Consider the following 14,320-nt stretch of genomic DNA (forward strand, 5'->3'; position numbering starts at 1 on the left):
GGAGCACCAGCCATCCCTGCCGGAAAGGTTTCTGGCTTCCGTTTAGCAGAGGCAGGAACGCCACCTCTCTCGTTGCCCCATTCTTCCTACAGGATTTTCCCCAGCTGCCAGAGTCACCTCAACCAAGGTGTATCGGACTGTGCATTAGCGATGGCTGTCATGCTAAACACATATGTGGGGGGAGGGTGTACTGAGAGCCCCGGAATAAGGTGTGTTAGGAAATCTAACTAAAGTGCGTGTGTTGAGTGTATATCAAACGTGAGTGTATCCTATGTGTTGTTTGCATGTATGACTGTTTGAGTGATGCAGAAAAGATTTAGCCAGGAAACCAATGTCACTTGCACTAACGTGAAGATTAATTGGGGGTGCGGATAGGGAAGGATCTGAAGTTAGAGGAGGAGGAGAGGAGGCTGGGGTACACATCTGAAGGGAGGGAAGAAGAAAGGATTGAGAATGTTGTTCAGCGTCCTAGGGTAGGAGACACTGTCTTCCCATGATGGAATGTCTTGGAGGAATTGCATGGAGGCACCCTCACTCCCCCAGATAACTCCCTGTGGTGAGTGGTTCCAGCAGCTCCCCGCAATCCCTGAAGAGGCAGCTGAGAAGGAATGTTCCTGTGTGGGGGAAAGATCACCCGAGCCAGCTGTCCGGATGTGATGGTCCCAACTGCTTTCTTGGCCTCTGACAGGAAAGCCTCAGAAAGACATGCAGAGGAGCCTAGGATGCTTCCGGCCTGGAGCAGCTTCGGTGGTCCTGTAGTCCTACACCGTGGCACCACCCCACCCGAGGGAAGCAGACGTTTTCCACCTGGGCCAGCTTCTGTGCTCACACAGCCGCCAGTCACAGGAAGTATCCGCCCCACCCTTCTCCCCCAGGGCGCTGCACCCTTGGCTCCTGGGAGAAACGCGCTGACCAGGGCAGCGGGCCTCCCCAATACCATAGGAGGGAAAGGGAGGCCGCAGGGAGCAGAACAAAGGATAAACTGTGCGCGTGGAGAACCAGTTGTTTCTCGACTTTGTAAAGACTGGGTCAGTCAAGAATCGTTTTCTAGAATCCAAACACAAATAAAGTATTTTCTTGGCGTTTGATAACATCGTGTCCTGGCTGTAAAATCTAAGGACGTGTTTGCTATTGCAACATTATTTTTAATGAGCTGTTATTGGCCTGTCCTGCAGTTAGTATTGCCAACAGTAAAAGGCATCACTATGTTTGCAGGTAACACAAGGAACAACATATTTTGACCCCGAATTTCTGTTTATTTTTCATTTACAACACATGCCCTCGTTTTTATTCCAAACTAGAGGGAAATGAAGAGAGATCTATCTTCACTGAGGTCCAGGCTAAAATTTTTGCCATAAATACTCATGCCAGTTTATTTGGGGCAGTTTCCTATCAATAGAAAACGATAGTGGACGTTTCGGCCATAGTTGAATCAATTGCGTCAATCGGGTTTGAGGAACCTAGCAAAGCACTGGGTGAGGCACTGGAAACGCGTGGAGGCGCTCCCCAGCGGACGCGCCCTGCCTGTGCGCTCCACAGTCTTCACGGTCTCCGGGTTCCTCACCTCCCCCTTCTGGCTCCCTGCTTCAAACCGCGCCCTGCCAGGAGTTGGGCGTGCAGACCCCGTGCTCCAAGGCAGGGAGCCGCCGGGCTGGAGAGGGGCGCCCAAGCACTTGCTTCGGTCGAGCGGACCCGCGCTTCCCCGCCGTTCTCAGCGCGCCGCGCCTCGGCAGGCGGCCCACCACGAGCGCGGTGGCCTGGCGCACAGCAGGCGCGTGGGAACATCTAGCGTTGCACTGCCAGGCAGCTGCGGGGAGGATGCGGGAAACCCAGAGAGGCTGCCCTTGAGGTGTTGGGCGCCGGTGCTCAGAAAAGGGCCCCGCTGTTAGGAGGCAAGATCCTTTCGGTCTTCGCAGCCACAGTCGGGTGGTCTCTGTTCCCTGTCACTGGACACACCAGGACTGCACCCACACCCGAGCTTTCCCGGAAGCCACAGTTCCTTAAGGCCTGCGGAGGCCGCCGTGTCCCCGCTCTGGGAGCCGCGGTCCCTAGGACTGGTTGGGTGCGACGGATCTCCCAGCTGGACTTCGCGATCGGTCTGCGGCCGCAGCTCAACTCTAAGTTCACTCTCTTCTTCCCTCCCCCTCCCGCGGAGCCCGCCACGCTTCAGGCCCGCTGCCGAGTGCCCGGGGATGTCCGTCCCGGAAGCTCGCGGCTCCCGAAGGAACAGTGGTCTGGGAACCGAACGCGAGTGTGCAACCTTCAGTTAGGAAATACTAGCTACCTCTGAGCTGATGGCTGCCGCTTGGCTCGATTTCGCAAACTAGATAAGCCCAGGTCCTCGCCCCTTCCGCCCAGCATTCTTCCCTGCTCGCAGGGCCTTTCAAGCCCGGTAAGATACAGGGTGAGAGAACGGCTCTGGTAGCGAACAAAGCCGCCTCTGTCTTCGCCGCCTCTTGGATTATAGTGATGTGCGTCCAGGTCGGACTCCGCGAGCGCAGAGGCAGCCATAGAACCAGGCAGGAAAGAGTTTCCGAGACACCTGCTCCGAGGGAAACCGTCCAAAGTTACACACGCTGGCAACACGAAACGCTTCGCTTTTCTTTTTAATTAATTCAATTTCACGACAACATTAAGTGTAACAATATTTTGTTTCTTTTTCTCTTTTTTTTTAAAAAGGGACTGAACCAGGGCAGAGGTGGGGAGCCGGGGCGGTGGAGGGGGGACAAACTATCGCAGAACAACAGGTGTAGCTAACAGAAAGAAAACACATTGGGTGGCAGAGCAAGGAGCCCTGAAGAACTGAGGGTGAATTTTACAAGAAATCTGTACATTTATCAAATAAGTTAAAATTCTCCTAAATTGATTGTCCTTCACTTAAAGCGCTCCAGTATCCTATCTTACTCCTTTGAGCATTGCTACCTATCCTTGTTTCCTTCCTTCCCCCCTTTCTCCTTCTTAATTTTCTCTTCCTAAACGAATGACTGGGATTACACAGTGAAAACGTCTGCTTCTCTCCGTGGAGGAAGAGCAGGGCTCTCAGGAAATTTTGTACAATATTGCACAGGTCAGAAGTACAACCGTTACTGCAGAACAAAAAGGTAGGAAATAAAAGATACAGGATGTTTTTAAATATTGAAACCACTCTCTCAAAACAGGGAATGAAGAATAATAGAAATATTAAATAATTTACCAACAAATGAAATTCCCAAAGTAAATGCTACTAAATAAATAAGACCACTCACACTGGGCCAGATGTGGAACTGTTTCGATAATCAGAAGTCTGATTTTTGGCTGTCTTGTCTTTTCCCTTTAAACACTTAATTAGAGAATTCTTCCATCACAAAGCAGGACAGATGAAGAGGTCAACTGAGACAGACCTCTGCCAGAGAGAAATGCGGCCTGAGTTGGGGTTCTTATGAGAGGCTACTCAGATTCTGAAAATTGGGGAGAATAACCCTTTGGGGGTGGAGAGGAAGAACCACACCTAGAAATCCAGAAATAAAAGTACTACAGTGTAAGTTCTCTCTCTTCTTCTGAAAATAGTTCAATAGAAACTGAATAAACTAGAGGGGTTCAGGTTTTTGTCCTTATTTTCCTTCTTTAAAAACAAAACCAAAAAGCCACAACGCAAGGTAAATATTGGGGGAGGGTTCCTCATATTACAAAAGTTTTCAGCTGAAATATTTGACCCGGGAATTTTATTATTTTTTTCTGCTCTCTCTTAATATATACCAAAACCAAAAGTAAGAGGGGAAGCGCCTCAAATCCATTAGGGGTGAATTGCACGAAAATGCATTGCAAATACTTACAAAACGCTACCGATTGGGAGAGGGGAGGCCGGGGCAGCGCGCCAAAGCCCTGGTTCCCGAAGGCCGCTGGACGTCTCGGCGCCCTCGGCCCGGCCCAGTCTCCTTCAGGGTCTGGGAAGGGGGCCGGGCGCTCCCTCCTCCCCTCTCGGGCCTCAGACGGGCCGTAGCAGCGGCACAGACGAGACCACTGGGTGCGAGTAGTAGACGGGGTGCGGAAAGGTGAGCAGAGGCTGGCTGACAGGCACCGGGGCCCCCGCGGCCGCCGCCGCCGCGCCCTCGGCCGCCGAGTTCTCGTGGTAGAGGATGGGCACCCGCACGATGCGCTGCGCCGCCGCGTGGCTTAGGTTGGCCGCCTCGAGCTCAGCCGCCAGCTGCCGCTTCCACTTGTTGCGGCGGTTCTGGAACCAGATCTTGACCTGCGTTTCGGTGAGATGCAGCGACGCGGCCAGACCAGCGCGCTCTGAGCTGCTTAGGTAGCGCTTCATGTCGAAGGTGGACTCGAGCTGAAAGACCTGGCTGCGCGAGAAGACCGTGCGCGTCTTCTTCTTGCGGCACGCGGGCTTCTTCTCCGGGCTTTCAGCGCCCTTCTTCCAGTCCTCGGCGCCCGGCGTCGCCGCCGAAGCCCCTAGGCTCGTCCCAGCCGCGCCGGGCGGCGCCTCGCCCTCCTTCTTGCCTTCTTCCGAGTCGCTCTCCTCCAGAATGATCTCGTCCGGGCTCTTGGAGTCCAGCTCCTTGTGGTCGGGGTCGGCCTTGAGCAGTGGCTCGGGGGAGTCGCGGTCTGTGCCAGAGGCGGGGGAGGAGTCTCGCAGGAGGGCCTTCTCAGAGGCTGGGGAGAGACAGACAGACGGACGCACACACAAGCACACCGACACAGCCTTCAGCGAGGCCGGCGCCCGGGGGCTGCAGGCTCGATCCGCGCCTACCTCAGGGCCCCAGGCCTCGAGGCCTCACCATTCCGGCCGGCCTCCTCCTGCCCGGCTGAGCCAGAATAGGGCCGTCGAGTCCTGGGATCCCCACTCCTCCCAAAGACAGGAGACAGAGACAGGGGTGGTGGCAGAGTGGCCGCTTCCTTTCTTTCCCTCAGCATCCCCACCCAGGGCCCATGGACAGATTCGCTTCTGGCTTGAGCCAGCTCAGGTCACTCCCTCCCTCCAGGCCAAGTCCCCAGGCCCAGCCGCCAGAAGCCTCCCCATTCATGCCTGAGGCCACTTTCCCTGGAAGCGCCTGCGCCCCGGACTCCGACTCCACTTTTCTCACCAAGTGGGACTGGATTCCCGGGCAGCGCAACCGAGCACACAGCCGGAGATGCAAGCCAGGGGCCAGAGAGAAAGTTGGCCAAACTGGGTTGTAGGGTGCGGGGGTCCCGGGGCTGCGATGGGAGGCAGCGCGGGGCGGGGATGGGACAGGCGGGCGGGGAGGACAACGAAAGTTTAAAGAGAGGTCGGTACCTTCAGGTCGCGGGAGGTGGCCGCTGGCAGGGGTCAGGGTGTAGGGGTACCACCAGGCCGGGGAGCGCTCCAGGTAGTGCGCGGGCAGGGCAAACCTCTGCGCCGGGATCTCAAAGCGGGGGAAAGCCAGGTCGCCCACCTGCGAGAGCGCGAAGCCCGCGGCGCCCTCCAGGGCCCCTTTGGCCGCAGCGGCAGCGGCAGCGGCGGCGGCTGCGGCTGAGGCCGGAGCGAAGAGCGTCCGTGGGGTCGGCTGCGGCTTAGGGGGAGGCCGGTGGTGATCTCCGTTGAGCAGGTTCTTGATGGAGAACGGGGACTCCTTGGGCGCGGGAGGCGGGGGCGGCGGCGGGGGCTGCGCGCTAGCAGTGCCCGGGGCATCCGGTCCCGGCTCCGGCATGGTCCCCTCTCCTCCGGGTCCCCGGGAGGGAGGGAGCGGGACAGGCGGGCGGCCGGGCGAGCAGGCGGGCGGCCGGAAATCAGACCATAAACGGAACTCAACTACGGGGTGCTAAGTCGGGGGCCGCCTGGGGCGCAAATCCAGCGGCAAGAGGGCGGGGTGAGGACCCGGCTGGGGCGGGTTCGCATGGGGGAGGGGTGCTGAGGGGCGGGGAGCGGCCCTGCTGCTTCACCGAGGGAGCCAGGCGGCTCGGCGGCGGCTGCAGCTCCCGGGGAGGAGGCGGCAGGAGCAGTCCCCGGCTTGGGGCTGCGTCAATCCGGCGCCGGATGCTAATGATGAAATCAAAATGTCATCCAAGTTAAATGCGGGGAGTATACGGCGATTGGGCGCGTACAATGGCAAATGGGATTAGGCAGGCGAAGGCACAGCCGAGCCCGGGCCCCGCAGCCGCCTCCGCCACCGCCCCCTCTTCGCCTTCCCTTGGATTTTGGCGCTTTGGCTTCGGGCTATAAGAGCCCGCCTGTTATTGGCTTTATATAGTCCAATTAGGCAGCAAATGAGGACAAGCCTATTAGCACAAAAGGATATTGGCTCCCACTAAAGAGGCACTCGGAGCGCTCCCGCGAGCGCCGGAGGCGAGCGAGGGACGCGGAGCCGGTGGCGCCCCCGGCCCGGAGCGCACTGACAGCCGCAGAGCCAGGAGCCTACGCCTCCCTCCTCTCCACCCCTCCCCGGCCCCCCGCAGCTCAGGGACCCGCTTCTAGCCGCCTGGCCTGCGGGAGGGGGAAGGGGCGGGCCAGGCCCGCCCGGGTCACCTCGGGGTTATCCGCGCTTGCAGCTGCCGCTCCCCCGCCTCCAGGGGCTTGGCAGGGGCCCGCCGCTCCCACGCAGCTGGAGAGCCAAGCAACTACCCCAGCCCAGGAGGCAGGACGCGATCTCCGGCCCCGGGCGAACTCACCACTTTCCTACCCTTTGGGGTCCGGCGGCCTCAGCATTTTCCCCAATGCCTGCTACGGGCGCCGCAACGGAGAGGAGGATTTGGGTTCCCCACACACCGTCTAGTCGATAGTAAGGGAATCGGGGTGTAAGTCCTTGCACTGCGTCAGCGGGCTCAGGAATCCGCGTGGCCTTGGCCTTTGGCCCTGAGAAACTGAAGAATGATCCTGTCCCCGGGAGCAAGAATGGGTGCGCGTCTCTGCGCACCCGAGTCTGCGCGCAGAACGGGCTGACGCCCGCGAGTCACTCAATGGGGCTGCTGGGGCAGAGGCGTCCCGGCTCCGACGGCTACGCTCCAAAAGGCGCTCTTCTCCTCTCCTCTGGCCACTGGGGCCCAAAGCTTGGCGATTAACTCGGAGCCCGCGGCCCCAAAGACAGTACCTTTTCCCGGGAAGTCTCTCCAGCTGACGTTTGGAACTGGCTATCAGAGCGGCAGCGCGAGCCTTCGAAGGCACAACTACGTACCTTCCTCGGCTGTGACCGTAGCAGCGGCACCCGCAGTACCTTCCGACAGCCTCCAGGTCCCTAGAGAAACCTGCTGGACCCCTGAGGGACAGCTGGGAGGACATTCACTCTACTCCATCGGCCTTAAAAACAACTCCCCAGGTTGCACAAGGAGTCAGCAAGGCAGACATGTAAGACTCTAGATTTAAGCATCAAATAATCAGAAATGCTTGTGGGGTGCCTGCCCCAGTCAGAGAAAGGTGGCAAACTGGCCATCACTCCTCACTACCCATTGTGAGCTTCCACACACCCGAGGTCTTTTTGTGGTCCCTTCGCCTCCCCGTCACCTTCTTCTTCGTTAGATCGAGCCCTCACCTAACTCAAGGCCGCCCTGCATTGGCAGTTGCGACCGCTTCGCTCTGGTTCCCCAGTTGAGAAGTGGGTATATTTTATTTTCTGATCCGCAGCTTCAGACCTCCCCCATCAAATCTCGACGGGCGCATTTAATGCTTTTTTCAGCAAACATTCATCTACAATAGTGAACCCTATTTTTGCTTTGGGAACCTGGAAGCATTGTAAATGGTGCTTCCATAAACAATTATTAATCTCATTATTATTACTCCCTTGAGTTTGTACAGGGCTTTACTGGAACGCAGAACGCTATACAGTACCATCCAAAATCTGAGTTGGAACCAAACACAGCACTGAGACTCAAGCAGGGTGGGTCTTACACTCGGGTTTTATAGATGGAAACGGGCTCCTGGAGAGGAGAGCAGGCCAAAGTCACCCAACTGGTGCTGGACACTCAGAAGTCATTTTCTCTCCAACTGCAGAGAGAGCTGGATGTGCGTAGGTCTACACAGGTTGGGGTGGACGGCCCGCACCCCCCAGCCACGCCGCTGAGGATGTGGCTGAGAGGCCCCTGCAAATGTGCTCGCGTGTTGTGGGAGCTCTCCCGTCCGAGGCGGCTAAGTGTAAACTTGCCCAAAGTTCTGACGCGTGGAAGCCGCCTTTAAAGTGAGGCCAGCAGTAAAGTTCATCTCCCCGGTAAAGGAAGCACCTGGCAGACGTCGCCGAAAGTTCTGGCTGGGGAAGTGGGCTCTTGGCTGTTCGAAATTCGGGGATTAGACCCAGAGGGGAAGGGGCCCAGGCTGGCGGGAGCAGTCCAGGACAGCCATCCTCGCACCCTGTGGCGCCGGTACGTGAGCCTTACTCTCTTGTCTCAAGTTTTCCCAGTGTCTCTCCTCCCAGGGGCTGTGCAGGTGTGTTGGTGTGTGCATGCGCGCGCGTTTTGACCAGGGAGAGGAGTTGCTCGGGTGTCAGCTTCACAACCCATCCCCAGAGTTTCAGGGATGCTGGATTTGAACAACCGGGTGCACAGAGGAAATCTCTCTTTGTCTTTCGCTTCGAGAAAGCTTTTGGGTATGGGGCCCCAGGCGCGGACACATCCCTTCTCTCGCCCTCTGGCGTGGGGTGTTGCCTCAGCTTACTCTCGCCCACGACTCCATTCAAAGTCAGGCTAACAGCGCCCTCTAAGGGACATCCTCTAAACCAAAGCTGCTGGCTCGGCGGGGGAAACCACCCCGTCTGCGCAAAGCATTTCAAAGTCATCGCGGTCTTACCCTTCCGGACCTTGGCTAGAGAATAAAAGCACTTTTTTCTGTGGATTTCAGGAGAAGCAAAGAGTGAAATCGCCTGCAGATTTCTGCTCATCGTTAGCTGGCCACCGTAGAAAGTTGTCTTGCCTGTCTCTCAATCTCCTCTCCTCCTTTCCTACCCGTTTTAGGGTCCATTTAATGTTCCCGGAGTAACCGATCCTGAGATGCCCATCCGAGCTGCGGGCTAGATGTGAGCTCCTAGAAGGGCGGAGGGCGGTGGGGCTGTCTTATTCGTCTTCCCAACACTCAGCGCACACATGGCTCACCAGTGGTGCTCAGTTAATGCCTGAGTGAGTGAGTGAGTGAGTGAATGAATGAAGTTCCCATTGCAGAGGATTTGCCTAGTTGGTTAGGGCCCTTCAGATAGCCTGATCATACCCCAAAACAGGTTTTAAAAAGTTTCATGAGGACCTGAGGTCTTTTGATGACGCATTTTACCAAACCGAAAGGAGCACCAGCCACAGGACCACTAGAGGACCTTTCACAGGTGAGCCAAGGTCGTGGGCTGTGCAGCAGGGTCTCTGCATCACTTCCTGAGGGACAAGGAGCCCAAAGGCCAGAGGGAGCCTGTACAACACCAGTGATTAGCACCCAAATTTTACACAAAAGAACGAGGTCTGGCAAAGGAGTGCTTAGAACGGTGCTCTCACCTACCTCCCCACCTCTCCTCCCGTGACCGGAACACACCCAGAACACGTATCCACATATGCACACATACAAGTCAGGAGGTAGCCAGTTCCTCAGGGGAGGGGAGCATTTCCCTATTCTCTAAAACTTTCCCTCCTCCCTTCCGTAGAGTCCTTCTTGGAATAGCTTCCTGGAATGGCCCAAGCGCTTACCCATGGAGCAGGAGGAAATGTTTAGGCTTCTTGCCACGGCGGCAAAGCTCCCAGGCGTGGAGGCTCCCCACCATTAACCTAGCCAGAGTTTACACTGGTCCTGATGGGCACGTTTTAACACCTAACTCTCCTGACCTGCAGGTCCTTGACTTGTAGGCAGAATTGACAAAAGCCTAAAGGTGTGATCCTGGGGAGACTGTGTCCCAGCCTACATGTGCTCTGGTTCTCTTTCCTGGAAAGTTCTCCCCCATCTGTTCCAATGCTGCCAGGAATGCTGCTAAAGACCCCTCCCTTTGGCTGATGACTGAGACTCAGAAAATGCACAGCTCTCAGAGACGGGTCTTATGCATGTCGTCCTTATCACATATGTATCCTGAGTCACACGCGATGTTCTTAGAATGGCTGATGTCTAACCCTTTCCTGAGACTAAAGGTAATAATTATATAGAGAGGTGGTATCAGCTAATAGTCACTGAGTCCTCCTTATATGCCAGGCACTATAACCCTACGAGGCAGGTACTATTATAATCTATTTGACAGAGTAGGAAACTGAGGCACAGAGAGTGTGATAAAAGAAAGAGAGTACTAAATGCGTTTAGCCTCAGAGGGTGGTTATAATGACAGTGCGGGCATACCCTAAGTGCTATGTAAGTGCTGGGTCTTGCTGCTGTTATTCTTCATTCACTTTTCAGGATAAGTCCAGAATGGGCCAGAAATCCATTCTTGCAGGGTTTCCCTGAGAAAGCTAGCACCCCTTACAAGGGAGGGTGCCCCAGGAATTGCTGCGTGGCCTTACTCTACTATGTAGGAGCAAGCCAGCTCTCCCACACCCCATCCCCCTTTCTCTTCCTGGTTCTCTTGTCTTCTGAAAAAAGTCTTTCTTCCCAAACCAAGAAATATTTGCAGAGTGCTTTCTATCTTCAGAGTTCTCACTATGGGAAAAGAAGGGCAGATTTTTGCATTTTGCTCCATCAAATCTTACCGTTTATAAGTATGTGGGTATTGTGTGGGCTCTGGCTGATAATTTGCTGTGATCTTTGATAAGACCCTGAACTTCTCTGTGGCTCAGCCCTAGCTCAGCCTCTTCATCTGAAAAACAATGGGATGCAGCAAAGTGACCCCATTATGAAAGCAAGGCAGGGCATCCTTCTGTCTTGGAAGAAGGGCCTCATTATGGAAAAGGCTATGCAAGGTCTCAGACTCCATCCTCAGGGCTTACCCTCCTCCTGGGTCTGGCCCTGAGAACTGCTGTACTCTCCATACCTCCTCAGGAAGGCTGCTTCCCTGAGGCTGTGCCACGGCCCCGCTGTGGACAGACTCTCTACTTCGGTTCCATTCATATGAAATGTTGCCACAATAGACAACTTCATAGAGACAGAAAGTAGATAAGTGGTTGCCTAGGGCTGGGGGTTGAGGGGAAATGGGGGGGTGACTGCTAATGGGTACAGGGTTTCTTTTGGGGATGATGAAAATATTCTAAAGTTGGTTATGACAATGGCTGCCCAATTCTGTGACTACACTAAATCCAGTTGAACTGTACACTTTATTTTTATTTTTTAAAGATTTTTATTAAAAATGCAGGTAGCATACAATATTATATTAGTTTCAGGTGTACGCAATAGTTATTCAATATTTGTATACCTAAACAAGTGATCACCATGACAAGTCCAGCAACCATCTGACACCGTACCACGCTATCACAGTATTATTGACTATATTCTCTATGCTGTACATTACATTTCCATGACGTTTTTGTTTTATACCTGGAAATTTGGATCTCTTAGTCTCCTTCACCTTTCCCCCCTTTTAAAATTTTTCAATTACAGTTGACATTCAATATTATTTTACATTAATTTCAGGTGTACAGCACAGTGGTTAGACATTTACATAATTTAGGAAGTGATCTCCCTGAAGTGTCTAGTACCTGCCTGACACTATACATAGTTATTAACATACGAGTCAGACAATTAAGTTCACGAACTCATCCTAGAAAAAGTGCTACATACCTCATTGCTGAATATCACTATGGTCACCGTCGAAGCACTCCCCTTGGGAAGCTATGCACCAACATCAGAGCCTAGTTCACCCTTCAAAGCAATTTTGGAACTCTTTTTCTGAAATGGCCATCAGAGCTGTCATTGTACTACCCTTGACGTCCTGAATGTCATCAAAATGTCTTCCTTTCAATATTTCCTTTCTCTTTGGGTAAAGAAAGTCATTGGGGGCCAGATCAGGTGAGTAGGGAGGGTGTTCCAATACAGTTATTTGTTTACAGGCTAAAAACTCCCTCACGGACATGTGAGCTGCTGCATTGTCATGATGCAAGAGTCAGGAATTATTGGCAAAAAGTTCAGGTTGTCTCACTTTTTCACGGAGCCTTTTAAGCACTTCCAAATAGTAAAGCTGGTTAACTGTTTATCCAGTTGGTACAAATTCATAATGAATAATCTCTCTGATATCAAAAAAAGGTTAGCAACATCGTTGCAATAAGTTCATGAACGTAATTGTTAGACCTTGTGTTATTGACTATACTCCCCATATTGTACTTTACACCCCCATGACTATTTTGTACCTGCCAATTTGTACTTCTTAATCCCTTCACCTTTTTCACTCTGCTCCCAACCCCCTCCCATCTATCACCCCAGTAAATCTAGTGTCCACCTAACACCATACGTAGTTATTACAATATTATTGACTATAATCTTTATGCTAAACCCTACATCCCCATGACTACCCTGTAACAACCTATTTGTACTTCTTAATCCCTTCCCCGTTTTTCACCCATACCCTCAAGCCCCCTCACGTCTGGCAATCATCAAAATGTGTTCTGTATCTATGAGTTTGTTTCTGTTGTTTTTATTTTGTTCTTTAGATTCCCACAATAAGTGAAATCACATTGCATCTGTCTTTCTCTGTCTGACACTCCACTCAGCACAACACCCTCCAGGTCCATCCATGCCGCTGCAGATGGCGAGAACCCATTCCCTTCTCTCCCTGTATATGTACCACCTCCTCTTTATCCATTCTTCCATGGACAGACACCTAGGCTGCCTTCACATCTTGGCCATTGTAAACAATGCTACAATGAACATGTGCATGCCCACACTCCCTCAAAGTAGCATTTTGGGTTTCTTTGGATAAATACCCAGAAGTGAGATTACTGGGCCTTTTTTGTCTCTTCTTATAGCCTTTGTTTTAAAGTCTATTTTTTTTTGTCTGGTATAAGTATTGCTACCCCACCTTTTCTGGTTTCCATTTTCATATTTTTTTCCATCCCTTTACTTTCTGTCTGTGTGTGTCTTTCAATCTGAAGTGAGTTTCTTGTAGGCAGCATATGTAAGGATTTGTGTTCTTATCCATTCGGCCCTCCCATGTCTTTTGATTGGAGCATTTCATCCATTTACATTGAAAGCAATTGTTGATAGATATGTAGCTGTTGCCATTCATAATTTTTATCTCCTTGCCCCCATCTTAAAGAAGTTCCTCCACATTCCTTGTAATACTGGTTTGGTGGTGATGAACTCCTTTAGTTTTTTTCTTGTCTGGGAAGCTCTTTACCTGTCCTTTGATTTTAAATGGTAACCTTGCTGGGTAGAGTAATTTTTTTTTTTTCACTTTTATTGGGGAACACTGTATATTTCCAGGCCTTTTTTCCAAGTCAAGCTGTTGTCCTTTCAGTCTTAGTTGTGGAGGGTGCAGTTCAGCTCCAGGTCCAGTTGTTGTTTTCTAGTTGCAGGGGGCACAGCCCACCATCCCTTTCGGGACTCGAGGAATTGAACTGGCAACCTTGTGGTTGAGAGCTCAAGCTCCAACCAACTGAGCCATCCGGGAGGCAGTTCAGCTCAAGGTGCTGTGTTCAATCTTAGTTGCAGGGGGCGGAGCCTACCATCCCTTGCGGGACTCGAGGAGTTGAACCGGCAACCTTGTGATTGAGAGCCCACTGGCCCATGTGGGAATCGAACTGGCAGCCTTCAGAGTTAGGAGCACGGAGCTCCAACCGCCTGAGCCACCGGGCCGGCCCCTCGGTAGAGTAATCTTGATTGTAGGTCCTTGTTTCCATCACACTGACTATTTCATGCCAATTTCTTCTGGCCTGCAGAGTCTCTGTTGAGCAATCAGCTAATAGTCTTATGGGAGCTCCCTTATAAGTTACTAGTTGCCATTCTCCTGCTGCTTTTAGGATTCTCTCTTTAACTTTTGCCATTTTGATTATAATGTGTCTTGGTGTGGGCCTGTTTGTGTTCATCTTATTTGGGAGTCTGTGCGTCCTGGGCTTATATATCTATTTCTTTCACCAGGTTAGAAAAGTTTTCAGTCATTATTTCTTCAAATAGTTTCTCAATCCCTTGTTTTCTCTCTTCTCCTTCTAGTACCCCTATGATGCGAATGTTGTTATGCTTGATGTTGTCCCAGAGGTCTCTTAAACTATCCTCATTTTTTTGGATTTTTTTTTTTTTTTTTTGCTGTTCCCATTGGGTGTTTTCTGCTATCTTGTCTTTCAAATCACTGATTTGATCCTCTGCTTCATTTAGTCTGCTGGTGATTCTTTCTAGTGCATTCTTCATTTTAGTTCATGTATTCTTCACTTCAGACCGGTTCTTTTTTATGGTTTTTATGTCCTTTTAAGTGTTTTATATCTCTTTGTTGAAGTTCTCACTAAATTTCTTGAGTATCCTTATAACCATTGTTTTGAACTCTGCATCTGGTAGGTTGATTGCCTCTGTTTTATT

At 52.3% G+C, this 14,320-nt stretch overlaps 1 protein-coding gene across 3 annotated transcripts; it reads right to left on the bottom strand.

Moving 5' to 3' along the window:
- Positions 1-1,275: 1,275 nt before the first annotated feature.
- Positions 1,276-8,263, bottom strand: HMX3 (H6 family homeobox 3). 3 transcript variants are annotated; one of them, XR_004425312.1, is made up of 3 exons: positions 5,261-5,908; positions 3,813-4,638; positions 1,276-2,542 (listed from the first exon to the last, which is right to left on the bottom strand). XR_004425312.1 is itself a non-coding variant. In XM_033130574.1 (3 exons), the coding sequence occupies exons 2-3, from the start codon at positions 5,652-5,654 to the stop codon at positions 3,965-3,967; spliced, it is 1,068 nt and encodes a 355-aa protein (XP_032986465.1). In that variant the 5' UTR covers positions 5,655-5,983; positions 6,624-8,263; the 3' UTR covers positions 3,710-3,964. The 3 variants fall into 3 exon arrangements, 2 of the variants coding, with proteins under 2 accessions (XP_032986465.1, XP_032986464.1); XM_033130574.1 differs by lacking the exon at positions 1,276-2,542 and adding an exon at positions 6,624-8,263 and having other exon boundaries at positions 3,710-4,638; positions 5,261-5,983; XM_033130573.1 differs by lacking the exon at positions 1,276-2,542 and adding an exon at positions 6,613-8,263 and having other exon boundaries at positions 3,710-4,638; positions 5,261-5,983.
- Positions 8,264-14,320: the final 6,057 nt, after the last annotated feature.

The sequence above is a fragment of the Rhinolophus ferrumequinum genome, chromosome 16 (genome assembly GCF_004115265.2).
Source record: "Rhinolophus ferrumequinum isolate MPI-CBG mRhiFer1 chromosome 16, mRhiFer1_v1.p, whole genome shotgun sequence".
Lineage (NCBI taxonomy): Eukaryota > Metazoa > Chordata > Mammalia > Chiroptera > Rhinolophidae > Rhinolophus > Rhinolophus ferrumequinum.

Coding starts and splice junctions, on each gene's coding strand:
- HMX3 (XM_033130574.1), bottom strand. CDS start 5,654: ATGCCGGAGCCGGGACCGGATGCCCCGGGCACTGCTAGCGCGCAGCCC. Junction 4,639..5,260: donor CCACCTCCCGCGACCTGAAG/GTACCGACCTCT, acceptor GTCTCTCCCCAG/CCTCTGAGAAGGCCCTCCTG.